Source organism: Oncorhynchus clarkii, chromosome 19 (assembly GCF_045791955.1).
Source record: "Oncorhynchus clarkii lewisi isolate Uvic-CL-2024 chromosome 19, UVic_Ocla_1.0, whole genome shotgun sequence".
Lineage (NCBI taxonomy): Eukaryota > Metazoa > Chordata > Actinopteri > Salmoniformes > Salmonidae > Oncorhynchus > Oncorhynchus clarkii.
This window is the reverse complement of record NC_092165.1, coordinates 34,605,542-34,618,277: the sequence shown is the minus strand read 5'-3', so window position 1 is coordinate 34,618,277 and position 12,736 is coordinate 34,605,542. Positions and strand designations below refer to the sequence as shown.

The 12,736-nt window shown below is 44.8% G+C and overlaps 1 protein-coding gene across 9 annotated transcripts in view; it reads left to right on the top strand.

The window, feature by feature from the left end:
• Nucleotides 1-12,736, top strand: part of LOC139375083 (ral GTPase-activating protein subunit alpha-1-like) — an 86,059-nt gene that overhangs the window by 46,027 nt on the left and 27,296 nt on the right. For all 9 annotated transcript variants that reach the window (XM_071116518.1, XM_071116517.1, XM_071116511.1 and 6 more), the window contains 8 exons: nt 516-641; nt 1,350-1,408; nt 3,817-3,925; nt 5,708-5,818; nt 5,955-6,023; nt 6,229-6,363; nt 8,393-8,576; nt 9,875-10,871. In XM_071116518.1, coding sequence (XP_070972619.1) covers nt 516-641; nt 1,350-1,408; nt 3,817-3,925; nt 5,708-5,818; nt 5,955-6,023; nt 6,229-6,363; nt 8,393-8,576; nt 9,875-10,871 — 1,790 coding nt within the window. The remainder of the gene's footprint in view (nt 1-515; nt 642-1,349; nt 1,409-3,816; nt 3,926-5,707; nt 5,819-5,954; nt 6,024-6,228; nt 6,364-8,392; nt 8,577-9,874; nt 10,872-12,736) is intronic.

The window sequence follows — 12,736 nt, the reverse complement described above, 5'->3', positions numbered from 1 at the left end:
GAAGCGCGCTTCTCATTCAAGTGCATAGGCAACCGTAGGCTGTCTTCAGCATGGTAGATTGGTGATAGTAGATTGACATAGGCTAGTGATGAGATCCAACTGGGAATTATATTTTGTTATCGAAGCTCTAGTTTTTAAATATAATATGGTTTGAGAATAACAATATTGTCAGGCCAGGCGTATAGCCAATATGCTGTGATAATCTATTTGGCCTACTGCCCAAACCTCATTCCTACAGAACTGTTTCTATTAGATTCATGTTACAAGTATATATGAAAGTATATATGAAAAAATATATAAATCTGAGTGGTAGATCTCGGCTTGCTTTTTGACTGCAAAAGTGATCTTGACACACTTCTGAATGCACCACGCTACACTGACCCCCCAGTACAGTTCGATAGTCTGTTTCAACACCGTCATCTTCTGTTTGCCCATGACTGGATTGCAAAGGATAGTGTTGTGATATGGATTTAAACTGTGGATGTGAGTTGACACCCCGTCTGTCCGTCTGTCAGGCCCCGCGGGTGGAGGCTCAGATCCTGCTGGGTTCTCTGGTGTGTTTCCCTAACCTGTATGAGGAGCTGCCCGCCCTGCACCCCACCACCGCTGACGTGGTCATGACCAAGTTCAGAGACGTCAAGGTAACTGTCCTCATGTGGGGTGGTTGCTTAACTCTTGTCTTCAACCTGCTTTACTCTATTGCTTCAACCTGTAGTAACCGGTTCCAGAGAAGTGGTCATTCTGTACCATTCTACAAGATGGTCAGAGAGAGGGGTATATTGAAAAGATAGGAGGGGGACAGAGTTTGTCAAAGGGCAGTGGGCGTTGAGTTTATTACCAATACTGACAGGGGCATTAATGACCTGGAGGTGGCATCACTAATCACCAGTAACCGTTAGACCACCTAACCCACATACTGTTTGATGTTGTATCAAACTGACACACATTAAACCTAATTACCTTTTTTTTTTTTTTCTATCCCTGTGGTGCTGAGGGAGCATCAACGCCAGCCTAGCTAACTCTCTAATGGGTGATTAGATATGCCACAGGCGCCCATTCACAGGACCTTGTTGTTATTGGGCCGCTTTTGGTTGATTGCTGGTTAAAGAGCTAATTCCATGCATGAGAGCGTTTCATATTTGGACAGAGAATTTCACACGATGGCATCTGATAGCCTGGGCCTGGCTATGAATGACAAAGCATTGGTTAATTCAGCCAATAGGGAGTCTGTTTTGTATGTGTGTGCATCTGTGTTTTCAGCAGACCTACAGATTTTGCTGGAGCCCGGGGAATAAAACAGTCTGATTCGTACATTCATCTGTCGATTGATCGACTCTTCTCTGTTTTAGGAACACATCATCAAACACATCCTGAGTTCAGCAAGAGATGAGCCTTCAGCCCCAGCCAGGTATTTTTCTCACGTCTCGAGCTCTTGAATTAAACGACAATCAACATTTACATCACTAACATAGATTATACGAAAACATACATAGACAGTTGTGAGGTAGATTACTAGCATATGACAGTAAAGCAGTCTTTGTCTCTCTGACCTGAGGAAGACATCTGCCCAGTAGATTAATGTAATAATAATGGTGATAATGGTTGTGGCAGACAATAGGCCATGAGAGCTGGGGTTTTGGAGGGGGAAATAATCAATGTTGTCAGATTTGTCTGGTCATCCATAACATAACCTAGCCAGACAGACAGATTAAGCCAAGTGTCATCTGAAGTAATCCACTGACTGTAGGCTTATGGGGGAGTGAGGAGTAGTGTTCTTCCCTTGCCGCCTTCTATGTCCCAAATGGAACCCTATTCTCTATAAAGTGCACTACTTTTGACCAGAGCCCTATGGGCCCTGGTCAGAAATTTGACACTTTTATATGGAGTAGGGTTCTATTTGGTGGACAGTCTCTCTGTCTTCTGCAGGACCTGGCCCCCTTGGTGAAAGAGGTGCTAGTTTGGGTGTCCGTGCCACGGTGTTAGACAGCTAAATACTGAGAGACCTGGGGGGCTGGACATGAGGGAATGGGGAGGAGGGTGTCACTGTTTTGTCTGTGGTGACATTTAAAACAGTCCTTGGTTATACTGTAGTCTACACAGCATATTGTCCCTGTTCGTCTCATACAAGGTCAGACTGACAATGACATTACCAGTTGATTAAGCGTTTACATTGCATTTGGAATTGTATTCAGACCCCTTCCCCTTTTCCACGTTTTGTTACGTTACAGCCTTATTCTAAAATTGATTAAATTAATGTTTTTCCTAATCAATCTACACACAATACCCCTTAATGACTGTGAAAACAGGTTTTTAGAAATGTTTGCAAATGTATTAAAAATAAACGGATACCTTATTTACATAAGCATTCAGACCCTTTGCTATGTGACTTGAAATTGAGCTCAGGTGCATCCTGTTTCCATTGATCATCCTTGAAATGTTTCTACAACTTGATAGGAGTCCACCTTATGATATATTCAATTGGTTGGACATGATTTGGAAAGCCACACACCTGTCTACATAAGGTCCCACAGTTGACATTGCATGTCAGATCAAAAACCAATCCATGAGGTCCAAGGAATGGTCCGTAGAGCTTCGAGACAGGATTGTGTGGAGGCACAGATCTGGGGAAGGGTACCACATTTCTTTTGCCGTATTGAAGGTCCCCAAGAACACAGTGGCATCCATCATTCTTAAATGGAAGAAGTTTGGAACCACCAATACAATTTCTGGAGCTTGCCGCACGGCCAGACTGAGAAATCGGGGGAGAAGGACCTTGGTCATGGAGGTGACCAAGAACCTGATGTTCACTTTGACAGAGCTCCAGAGTTCCTTTTTGGTGATGTAAGAACCTTCCAGAAGGACAACCATCTCTGCAGCACTCCACCAATCAGGCCTTCATGGTCGAGTGGCCAGATGGAAGCCACACCTCAGTAAAAGGCACATGATGTCCCGCTTGGAGTTTGCCAAAAGGCACTAGAGGACTCTCAGACCATGAGAAACACGATTCTTTGGTTTGATGAAACCAAGATTTAACTCTTTGGCCTGATTGCCAAGTGTCACATCTGGAGGAAACCTGGCACCATCCCTACGGTAAAGCATGGTGGTGGCAGCATCATGCTGTGGGGATGTTTTCAGCTGCAGGGACTGGGAGACTAGTCAGGATCGAGGGAAAGATGAACGGAGCAAAGTACAGAGAGATCCTTGATGAAAACCTGCTCCAGAACACTCAGGACCTCAGACTGGGGCGAAGGTTCACCTTCCAACAGGACAACGACCCTAAACACACAGCCAAGACAGCGCAGGAGTGGCTTCGCGACAAGTCTCTGAATGTCCTTGAGTGGCCCAGCCAGAGCCCGGACTTGAACCCGATCGAACATCTCTGGAGAGACCTGAAAATAGTTGTGCAATGAAGCTCTCCATCCAACCTGACAGAGCTTGAGAGGATCTGCGGAGAAGAATGGGAGAAACTTCCCAAATACAGTTGTGCCAAGTAAAGGGTCTGAATAGTTATGTAAATGTGATATTTCAGTTTTTTTTTATACATTTTGCTAACTTTTCTAAAAGATGTCATTATTGTCTGTAGATTGAGAGGAAAAAAATGATTTAGTCAAGTTTAGAATAAGACTAACGTAACAAAATGTGGACAAAGTCAAGAGGTCTGAATACTTTCCAAATGCACTGTATGTATGTGTTAATGTGGGTTTATGGGTTACCAACTTTAACATGTGACATAATTTATAATGGGCTAAGATGTCTGTTAAAAAAAAAACAGCCCAATAGGAAATGAATAGTTGTCGTGTTGTTTGCCCCCGTCAGGTGTGTGGCCCTGTGCAGTCTGGGTATCTGGCTTTGTGAGGAGTTGGTCCACGGCACCCAACACACTCAGATCAAAGAAGCCCTCAACGTCATCTGTGTCACTCTGAAGGTAGCTATATATAATATGCCACTTTACTTAGCAGGTTCTGTTGTCTAAAGTGACTAATAGTTCTGTGATGTGATCGCTGCAGGAATTGAACCCATAACCTTGGTGCTTTTGGCATCATCTGCCATGCACAATGACTTGAATTTTGAAATGTGTTGCCTTGCCTTCATCCCTTGCCATGGGAAGTGTTCTGTTGCAGTCCCTGGTTAGAAGTAGCACAGCAGCAGCAGTCTCCCTGTGGCCTGCCCTGGTCTGTGTGGTGTTTACTGGCACACTTAGTTTTAGCCTGCCTGGAGAGAGAGAGCGATGGGCTGCACTGAGTAGCCAGAAGAAGCTTACTGACACTACCGTCTGGTCTGGGCCCCCCCCACACACTCACACCACCCAACTCTAACCCAGCTAAATCTGGCCCGACTGTCAACATGTTTGGCTTCTCCACTGCGCTCCACTCTCCTCCGACAGAAGGCTAATCCAGTGAAGAATGCATGCTCCACCGACCTCAAGGAATTATTATATTTCTATCGTCTGAAATGAGGGTGCTTGCCAAACGGCCCCCCTTCTTTCCCTCCTCCTGTCCATACTGTTATCCAATCAAATGGGATGGCTGGTGATCCGGCCCATTGTTTTGTGTGGGCATTGGCACTGCTGGTCTGGAGAAGCACTCTGCAGTCTTCCTGAGCCAGGGTCACAATGAGAAGGAGAGGAGGGTCGTCTCCCTGAGCCCCTCACACACCCCTCACACAGTCACAATGGCTCTTGCTCAATTGTCTAAAATGTCTGTCCTCTCCACCTCCTTTCCTTTATTGCACTGATCTGAAATAACTGACCAGGTGAAAGCCTGTCACCTTTTCACCTATCAAGTATTTTCCAATTGGTGAAGATGAAAGGGAGGAGATTTTTAAGCAATTAAGATGGTGCCAGAAAGAGGAGGAGGGAATAGCAGAGCCCCTTCAGCCTACACCTCTTACAGTGAGAGGAGGGTCGAGCCCCCCACCCTCCCTCTCAATGAGTGTTTGGGCCTCTTCCAGTCAGCAGAATTAGGCTCATCTACACCTTAATCCTGATCACAGATCAAGACAGTCTCTGACACAATGTGCTGTTTTTCTCCTGTCAGCTTGGCTCTACACCAGGGATGGGGAACTTTGATGGGGGGTGGGGGCCACAAAAAAATCTAACTCATCATGAGGGGCTGCAGTGGCTCGTGGGTCTGCGTACCCACATCCATACCAACATATGCAGTCAGAGCCCTAGACTTTTGGGGGCCCTAAGTCAAGTTGTGTTGGGGGAGGCAGTTTTATAGCAAGTTTGCTGCAATTCTACCATTTTGCCATGGAGCGGAGAGAAGATTTAGCAGTTTTATAACTAATTTCATGCAATTCTAGAAATTATGCCATAGGGTGGAGAGAAATGTTTGCAGTTTTTAATATGATATCTAAGTGAGTGACTTAACAAAATCAATGGCTGTCCCCCGTTCACTAATTCAACCATTTTCACTACAATCTACAAAATGTTAGTTGACAAGGGCTTATTAAGTGGCTGTCATTTACTGACAAAACAAGAGAAAAAATGCTGATGCAGCCACATTTCGAAATGGCACATTGTGTATTCTACTATTCTAACTCTCAACAGTAAGTTGAGATGTTTTTTATGTGTTTTTGGCGGGGGGAGATTGATCCGCAGACCTACAAGGGGGGGGGGGCCGCGGACCGCAAGTTGCCCATCCCTGCTCTACACTACATCTGCTGAGAGTAGTCAGTGTGTTTTTGTCTGTTTTTTGTTTTTCAGTTTCCAAATAAAACTGTTGCGCTGGTGGCATCCGACATTCTGCACTTGCTCATAAACTATGTCGATGACCTTCAGAAATTCCCCCCAGACACTCCAAAGAAAATAGTTGAGGTAAATTTGCGTGTCCATTTTATTTATGCGTTAAGATATGTAAATTATTCCTGGAGCTTTTCAAGAGTATCCTTTTTAAATTACAAAACAATACCGTATCTTTTTGCTTTCAATTTTGTTTTAACTCTTGTTTCAGATCCTCATAGCGACCGTAACTCACCTGCTCCCCACCACAGAATCTTCCCCTCATGAACCGGACAAGAGGGTATGTCACCTCACCTCATACACAACTCTCCTAGTCAAATGGAGACCTATTAATAATACAACGTTACTGTTAGTTTTCTGTTTACAGTACTGGCCTGACATGGTTTTTTGCAGAAGCACAATTCATTTTCTGTCACGATCCAGTATTTTGTTCTCTGTTTATTGATGTAATCAAACTGTATTTGTTGTGGCCTGTCTGTCCCTAGTTGGTGGTGTCTCTGCTGTTGTGCCTCCTGGATTGGGTGATGGCCCTGCCTCCTAAGACTCTGCTGCAGCCAGTCCAAACACTCAGCCCTGACAAGGACAAGCCAGACAAGTCTGTCCTCAGCTGTATCTATAAGGTATGCCCAATCCAAAAATTTAACTTTCTATGTGAGCTTTCTGAAGTAGCATTGTGAATTGATTGACTTCAAGACAATATATACAGTTTAAGTCGGAAGTTTACATACACCTTAGCCAAGTACATTTAAACGTAGTTTTTCCACAATTCCTGACATTTAATCCTCGTAAAAATTCCCTGTCTTAGGTCAGTTAGGATCACCACTTTATATTAAGAATGTGAAATGTCAGAATAATAGTAGAGTGATTTATTTCAGCTTTTATTTCTTTCGTCGCATTGCCTTTAAATTGTTTAACTTGGGTCAAATGTTTTGGGGAGCCTTCCACAAGCTTCCAACAATAAGTTGGGTGAATTTTGGCCCATTCCTCATGACACAGCGGGTGTAACTGAGTCAGGTTTGTAGGCCTCCTTGCTCGCACATGCTTTTTCAGTTCTGCCCACACATTTTATATAGGATTGAGGTAAGGGCTTTTGTGATGGCCACTCCAATACCTTGACTTTGTTGTCCTTAAGCCATTTTGCCACAACTTTGGAAGTATGCTTGAGGTCATTGTTAATTTGGAAGACCCATTTGCGACCAAGCTTCCTGATTGAGGTCTTGAAATATTGCTTCAATATATCCACAATTTTCCTTCTCATGATGCCATCTATTTTGTGAAGTGCACCAGTCCCTCCTGCAGCAAAGCACCCCCACTACGTGATGCTGCCATCCCTGTGCTTCATGGTTGGGATGGTGTTTTTCAGCTTGCAAGCGTCCCCCTTTTTCCTCCAAACATAATGATGGTCATTATGGCCAAACAGTTCTATTTTTGTTTCATCAGACCAGAGGACATTTCTCCAAAAAGTACCATCTTTGTTCCCATGTGAGTTGCAAGCCGTAGTCTGGCTTTTTTATGGCGGTTTTGGAGCAGTGGCTTCTTCCTTGCTGAACGGCCTTTCAGGTTATCTCGATATAGGACTCGTTTTCCTGTGGATATAGATACTTTTGTACCTGTTTTCCTCCGGCATCTTCACAAGGAACTTTTCGTACCAAGTACGTTCATCTCGAGGAGACAGAACGCGTCTCCTTCCTGAGCGGTATGACGGCAGCGTGGTCCCATGGTGTTTATTCTTGCATACTATTGTTTGTACAGATGAACGTGGTACCTTCAGGCATTTGGAAATTGCTCCCAAGGATGAACCAGACTTGTGAGGTCTTGGCTGATTTTCTTTTGATTTTCCCATGATGTCAAGCAAAGAGGCACCTCCAATTGACAATTTTCCAAGCTGTTTAAAGACACAGTCAACTTAATGTATGTAAACTTCTGACCCACTGGAATTGTGATGCAGTGAATTATAAGTAAAATAATCTGTCTGAGAACAATTGTCATGCACAAACTAGATGTCCTAACCGACTTCCCAAAACTATAGTTTGTTAACAAGAAATTTGTGGAATGGTTGAAAAACAAGTTTTAATGACTCCAACCTAACTGTATAACTTCCGACTTCAACTGTAATGTCGACGTATTCGATTTGACTTGTACATATGCTAGCAGGGATCTCTGCTTCACTTTGACAGCAGCATATAGTGGGGGTGTCGAACACAAACCATGTAGTAGTATTTCTCTGTGTTTAGTTTTTTTTTTTTTTTTTTAGTAATGGAGCTATTAGCAGAGGCTTTCTGTGGCAGGGTGTCTGTCTTTCTCTGAAGTCATTAATGGTGGAACAGTTCAGGACTGCTTCGTTACATCTTTAATACAGACTGGGGGGACTCCTTCCTAATGCATGCCACAGCTGGCACTCAGTGCACCCAGACTCACTCACTGCTCAGTAGTCAGTCCTCGGTAGTCAGCACTCAATCACAGCATTCTCTCTTCCCATTACCACCCTCTCTGTCTCCATGGAAACGCACGGGATTGGCAGATAATTTAATTACTTTCTCTCTTTCTCTCTCTATAGAAAACTACAGTCGTGTGAAATACGGTAGTGTTAATTGATTGATTTCTTGGGGCTTTCTCCAATCTCCCCTTTCTTCCCTTCTCTACTCTCAGGTGCTGCATGGCTGTGTGTATGGGGCCCAGAACTTCAACAGCCCCAGGTATTTCCCCATGAACCTGTCAGACCTGACCAGTCCTGACTACGACCCCTTCCTGCTGCTGGAGAGTCTGAAGGAACCAGAGCCCCTCCACTCCCCTGACTCAGAACGCTCCTCCAAACTACAGCCGGTCACCGAGGGTAAGAACACTACCTGTTCTGTTGCTACTTCTCCTTTTCTCAGTCACATTGTCATCTCTACATATCCTACTCGTGTTTTAGTCCATATAACCTCGTGGATATTCAAAAGCCCCTTTTTAGAAATGTCTTGGCTGCACTTTACACTACAGAGTAACTATAACCATGTTATTACCATTATTCCGATCCTGACATTTTTGCCAACTATCTGATGAGGAGAGGGAAAATGGATGAGCTGAGTCCAGTCAGTGTGGCTGCTCTGCCTCAGATCTGGCCTAGCCCTGTTATGTCTGTAGCCTTCTTCATCATGGTGTCTAATGGAGGGTACCACTATATCAGTGCTAGGTGTGGCCTGGCTTGTTAAAGGTAGCGGTGCTAAGGACTGAATGTGATGTGAATGCAGCTAGGTTCCTCTGTGTCCTGACTCCTGTGTTAGATTCAGAACAGCAGGGAGCCTCTGTACCTGGGCACCTGCAGCTTTTTCCATCAGTAGAAAATGACTAATCATTGGAGCACTTTGTGAGGCATGCTGCTTTCCTTCCAAAGTTGTTAGCAACTAACTGTCTTTCTCTCCGGTCCTCTATCTATCCATTTATTTGTTTATTTCACTCCTTTTCTTTTGGTGTGGCCGAGGATGGCTGGATGGAGAGAGGGAAGGGAAGATGTTACCTTTTTATTTATACAGGTTTGCCTCCATTGAGATCAAAATAGCTTATGCAAGAGAGACCTGTACCTGAAAGGGCACCTTCGATTTTGTTGGAGAGAAACCTATCATCATGTTCTGTCGATAGGCACATTCTTTTTTAGCCTGTAATGGCTCGCTCAGGGTTTGTGCAGCTCTGTGGGACTGTAATTATGCTTATTGCAAAGGGATGGCTGCTAGCACACTGAGTGTGATGGCATTGGCTTGTTCTCTGCATGGTGCCACACAGTTGGCACCATTGAGGTATCTAGTGTTCTAACTGGAATCTAGCGCTCTACTACACAGACCTTGATTTCTTCATCATACCCTAAATGCGCTTTGATTGGCTAGATTCCACAGACAGAGTCCTCTCCCTCATCCCTCTACACTCTGTTTGAGATAAACTCTGACACTACAAATACCTGGTCCCACTGGGATGAGCTGATACCTACATGTTATTGACTGGCTGACTGACTGGCTGACTTCTCTTTTTCTATCTCTTCTGTTTATTGACACTGGCCTTGAAATGTCAACATCAAACAGATTCCAATACATACCCCTGTTCTAATTGTGGAGCTCTTCCTCTCTTTATCTCCTTATTCTTCCTCTCTCCCTGTAGTGCGGAGCCGTATCCAGCATGGTCTGATCTCCATCGCAGCCAGGACAGTCATCACCCACCTCGTCAACCACCTTGGCCACTACCCCATGTCTGGAGGCCCTGCCACCTTGACCAGCCATGTCTGTGAGAACATGGACAACCCCTACAGCGAGAGCCCTGACCTGGCCCCAGAGCTCTTCGATGGGCCCAACCTACAGTTCTTTGTCCTGAATGGTACCACCCTCCTGTCCTGTCTCCAGATCCGGGCTGAGGACGGTGTGCCCGGAGGTGGGATGTCTGCAGGCCTCACCACGACCAGCGCCTGTGTGAGGGTTATTGTTAGGGATATCTCCGGCAAACACTCGTGGGACTCGGCTGTACTGTACGGCCCGCCTCACTGTGGTGCTCCTAACCAGCCCCTGCACCTCTACAGTAAAAGACCTACAGAGAGAACGAATACAGATGGGGAGAAGAACCGAGCAGGGGAGCTTGGAGAGAGGGAAGAGGGGGCTGCACTGGAGGAGGAGGAGGAGGAGGAAGAAGAAGAGGTGGTTGTGGTTCTGGGAGAGGATGAGCTGGGAGAGGAGGAGCAGGGGGAGGCTGTGGAGGAGGAAGAAGAGGGGGAGGAGGAAGGTGCCTTGGAGCTGATGGCCCCGCAGGCCAAGCGTGTGTGTCGGGAGGTGGTTCCGTCGTGGGACTCCCTACTAGAAGATGACGTTCTAGATGAGATGCTGCAGTACCTGGGCTACTCCAGCCCCGAGTGTCTGCAGCGTGCCGGTGCCCCCCTCAACATCCCCGCCCCGCCCCCTGTCTGCGTCTCGGAGAAGCAGGAGAACGACGTGATCAATGCCATCCTGAAGCAGTGTGCTGAGGAGAGGGACTTTGCGGTGCATAGGGGGAATGGGCTGAACATGAGGGCTGTGGAGCAGGGGGAGCCGGAGCCCCACAGGCCCCAGTCCGCCTTTTACTACTGCAGGCTGCTACTCAACATCCTGGGCATGAACTCCTGGGAGAAGAGGTGAAAGAAAGACCAACCACACCACAAACTAGGGTCCTTTTCAGTAGGGTATGAAGCAGGAGATAACTTTTTGAAACTGAGTGAAAGCGAGGTACTGTACTACCTTGTCCAAGATGAAAAGCCCATTTTCAGTTTCCATTTCAAACCGTTTCAAAAAGTTTTGCTACAGTGTGCCCTACTGTACAACCAAAATCATAGTTTACAGTTGATTTAAGTTTTTATAATGAAATAGCTTTATTCTGTAGGTATTAGTTTAGAGAACTGTGACATTTGATGACAATGTTTTAGAGATCCAGTAGATTCAGGTAGAGGATGGGTATGTGATGATTTAACTTTAGCTTGTTGTCGGCTTTGGCTTGTTTTCCTAGCTTGTTCTAGGTACTGTGCTAAATTCAGATAGTGGGAAACAGCATTCTGTGTCACTGCTACCACAAGCCTTGTTTGTCTCTCAGCCCGTCAGATTTAGTATAATCAGCTTAGACTAGATAGTCCAGCTATCTCACTCTCTCTCTCGCACTCTCTCTCTTTGTCTTTCTGTTTATCTCCCTCTCTCTCTCTCTGTCTCTGTGTCCGTTTGTCTGTCTCTCTGTTTCTCTCTCTATAATCTCATCCACCTCATTTTCACAACACTTCACTTAAATTACTTTACTTAGATTCATTTCCGAAGCAGCTTTTTCTGATGGCTTTTCCCATTGCATTGATGTCTTTGAAGTATTATCTCATTGTATTACGAGAGATGGATGCTGGGTCTTTATTGATGAGAACTAATTGGGCTAAATGGAAACCGCGCATCACATCGAGCCCTAATGGCCGTGTTTATCAGTGAACACATGTTTTCTCCATCCATATATCCAGGAGCAGTGCTCGACATAAAAATAGCCCCTTCCATTAATTTCTCCCCTTCATTACTCGTCCGAAAATATATCTTTAACAGGTTTGTGTTTTGAATGGGGGAGGGGGGTTTTATGAGTGTGATGGGGGGTTTATATGAAAGATCTCTTATCTTATGAGTTGAATGGAGGGACAGGCACTAGAACATATACATTTATTAGCGTACTCCCATCATACAAAGGGAGAATAAAAGGACACAGACCTTTAAAAACCCTGCCTCTCTCTCCTTTAAAAAAATATTTTATTAAATCATGATTTTAAATAGAGAAAAAAATGCATCACTTTCCTTCTCCTGGCATTCATACCACATTCAGTGTTTCCCCTTGGGTTGTTTTCAGCAGCTGTGGCAATGTTGGGGCGGCAGGTTGCCTAGTGGTTAGAGTGTTGAACGAGTAACCGAAAGGTTGCAAGATCAAATCCTTGTGCTGACAAGGAACAAATCTGTCTTTCTGCCCCTGAACAAGGCAGTTAACCCACTGTTCCAAGGCTGTCATTGTAAATAATAATTTGTTCTTAACTGACTTGCCTAGTTAAATATAGGTCAAATAAAAAAGGTTAGCGTAGGGGCGGTAGTGGGCGTGGCCAATTGCGGGGTCTTAACTAAAGTTTTTAAACGCCCTCTTGGCTGCAGATATTTTATTATTTGCTGTTTTAAAGCTAATCTCCTGAAAAATGAGTGGCTCAAGCATTATTTAAAAAAAAAAAAACGTTTTTTAACCCTTTTCAGACAGCCAGCGGAATATCATCTATAGTACCCCGCGTAGTACACCACTTGTCCCTCTAGTCAAAGCTGCTAGTGCCTTCACACACGAGGGCGACAGCCACCGGTGACCATAGCAACAAAATAAACAAACATTATCAACGTGCGAATAAATCATCGGTATAAAACTATAAGAATGCATGAAAACGTATTTACATGCAACATAAATTATTCATCCCAAATGGATTAGAAAACAATTATTTTTGTTCAAACG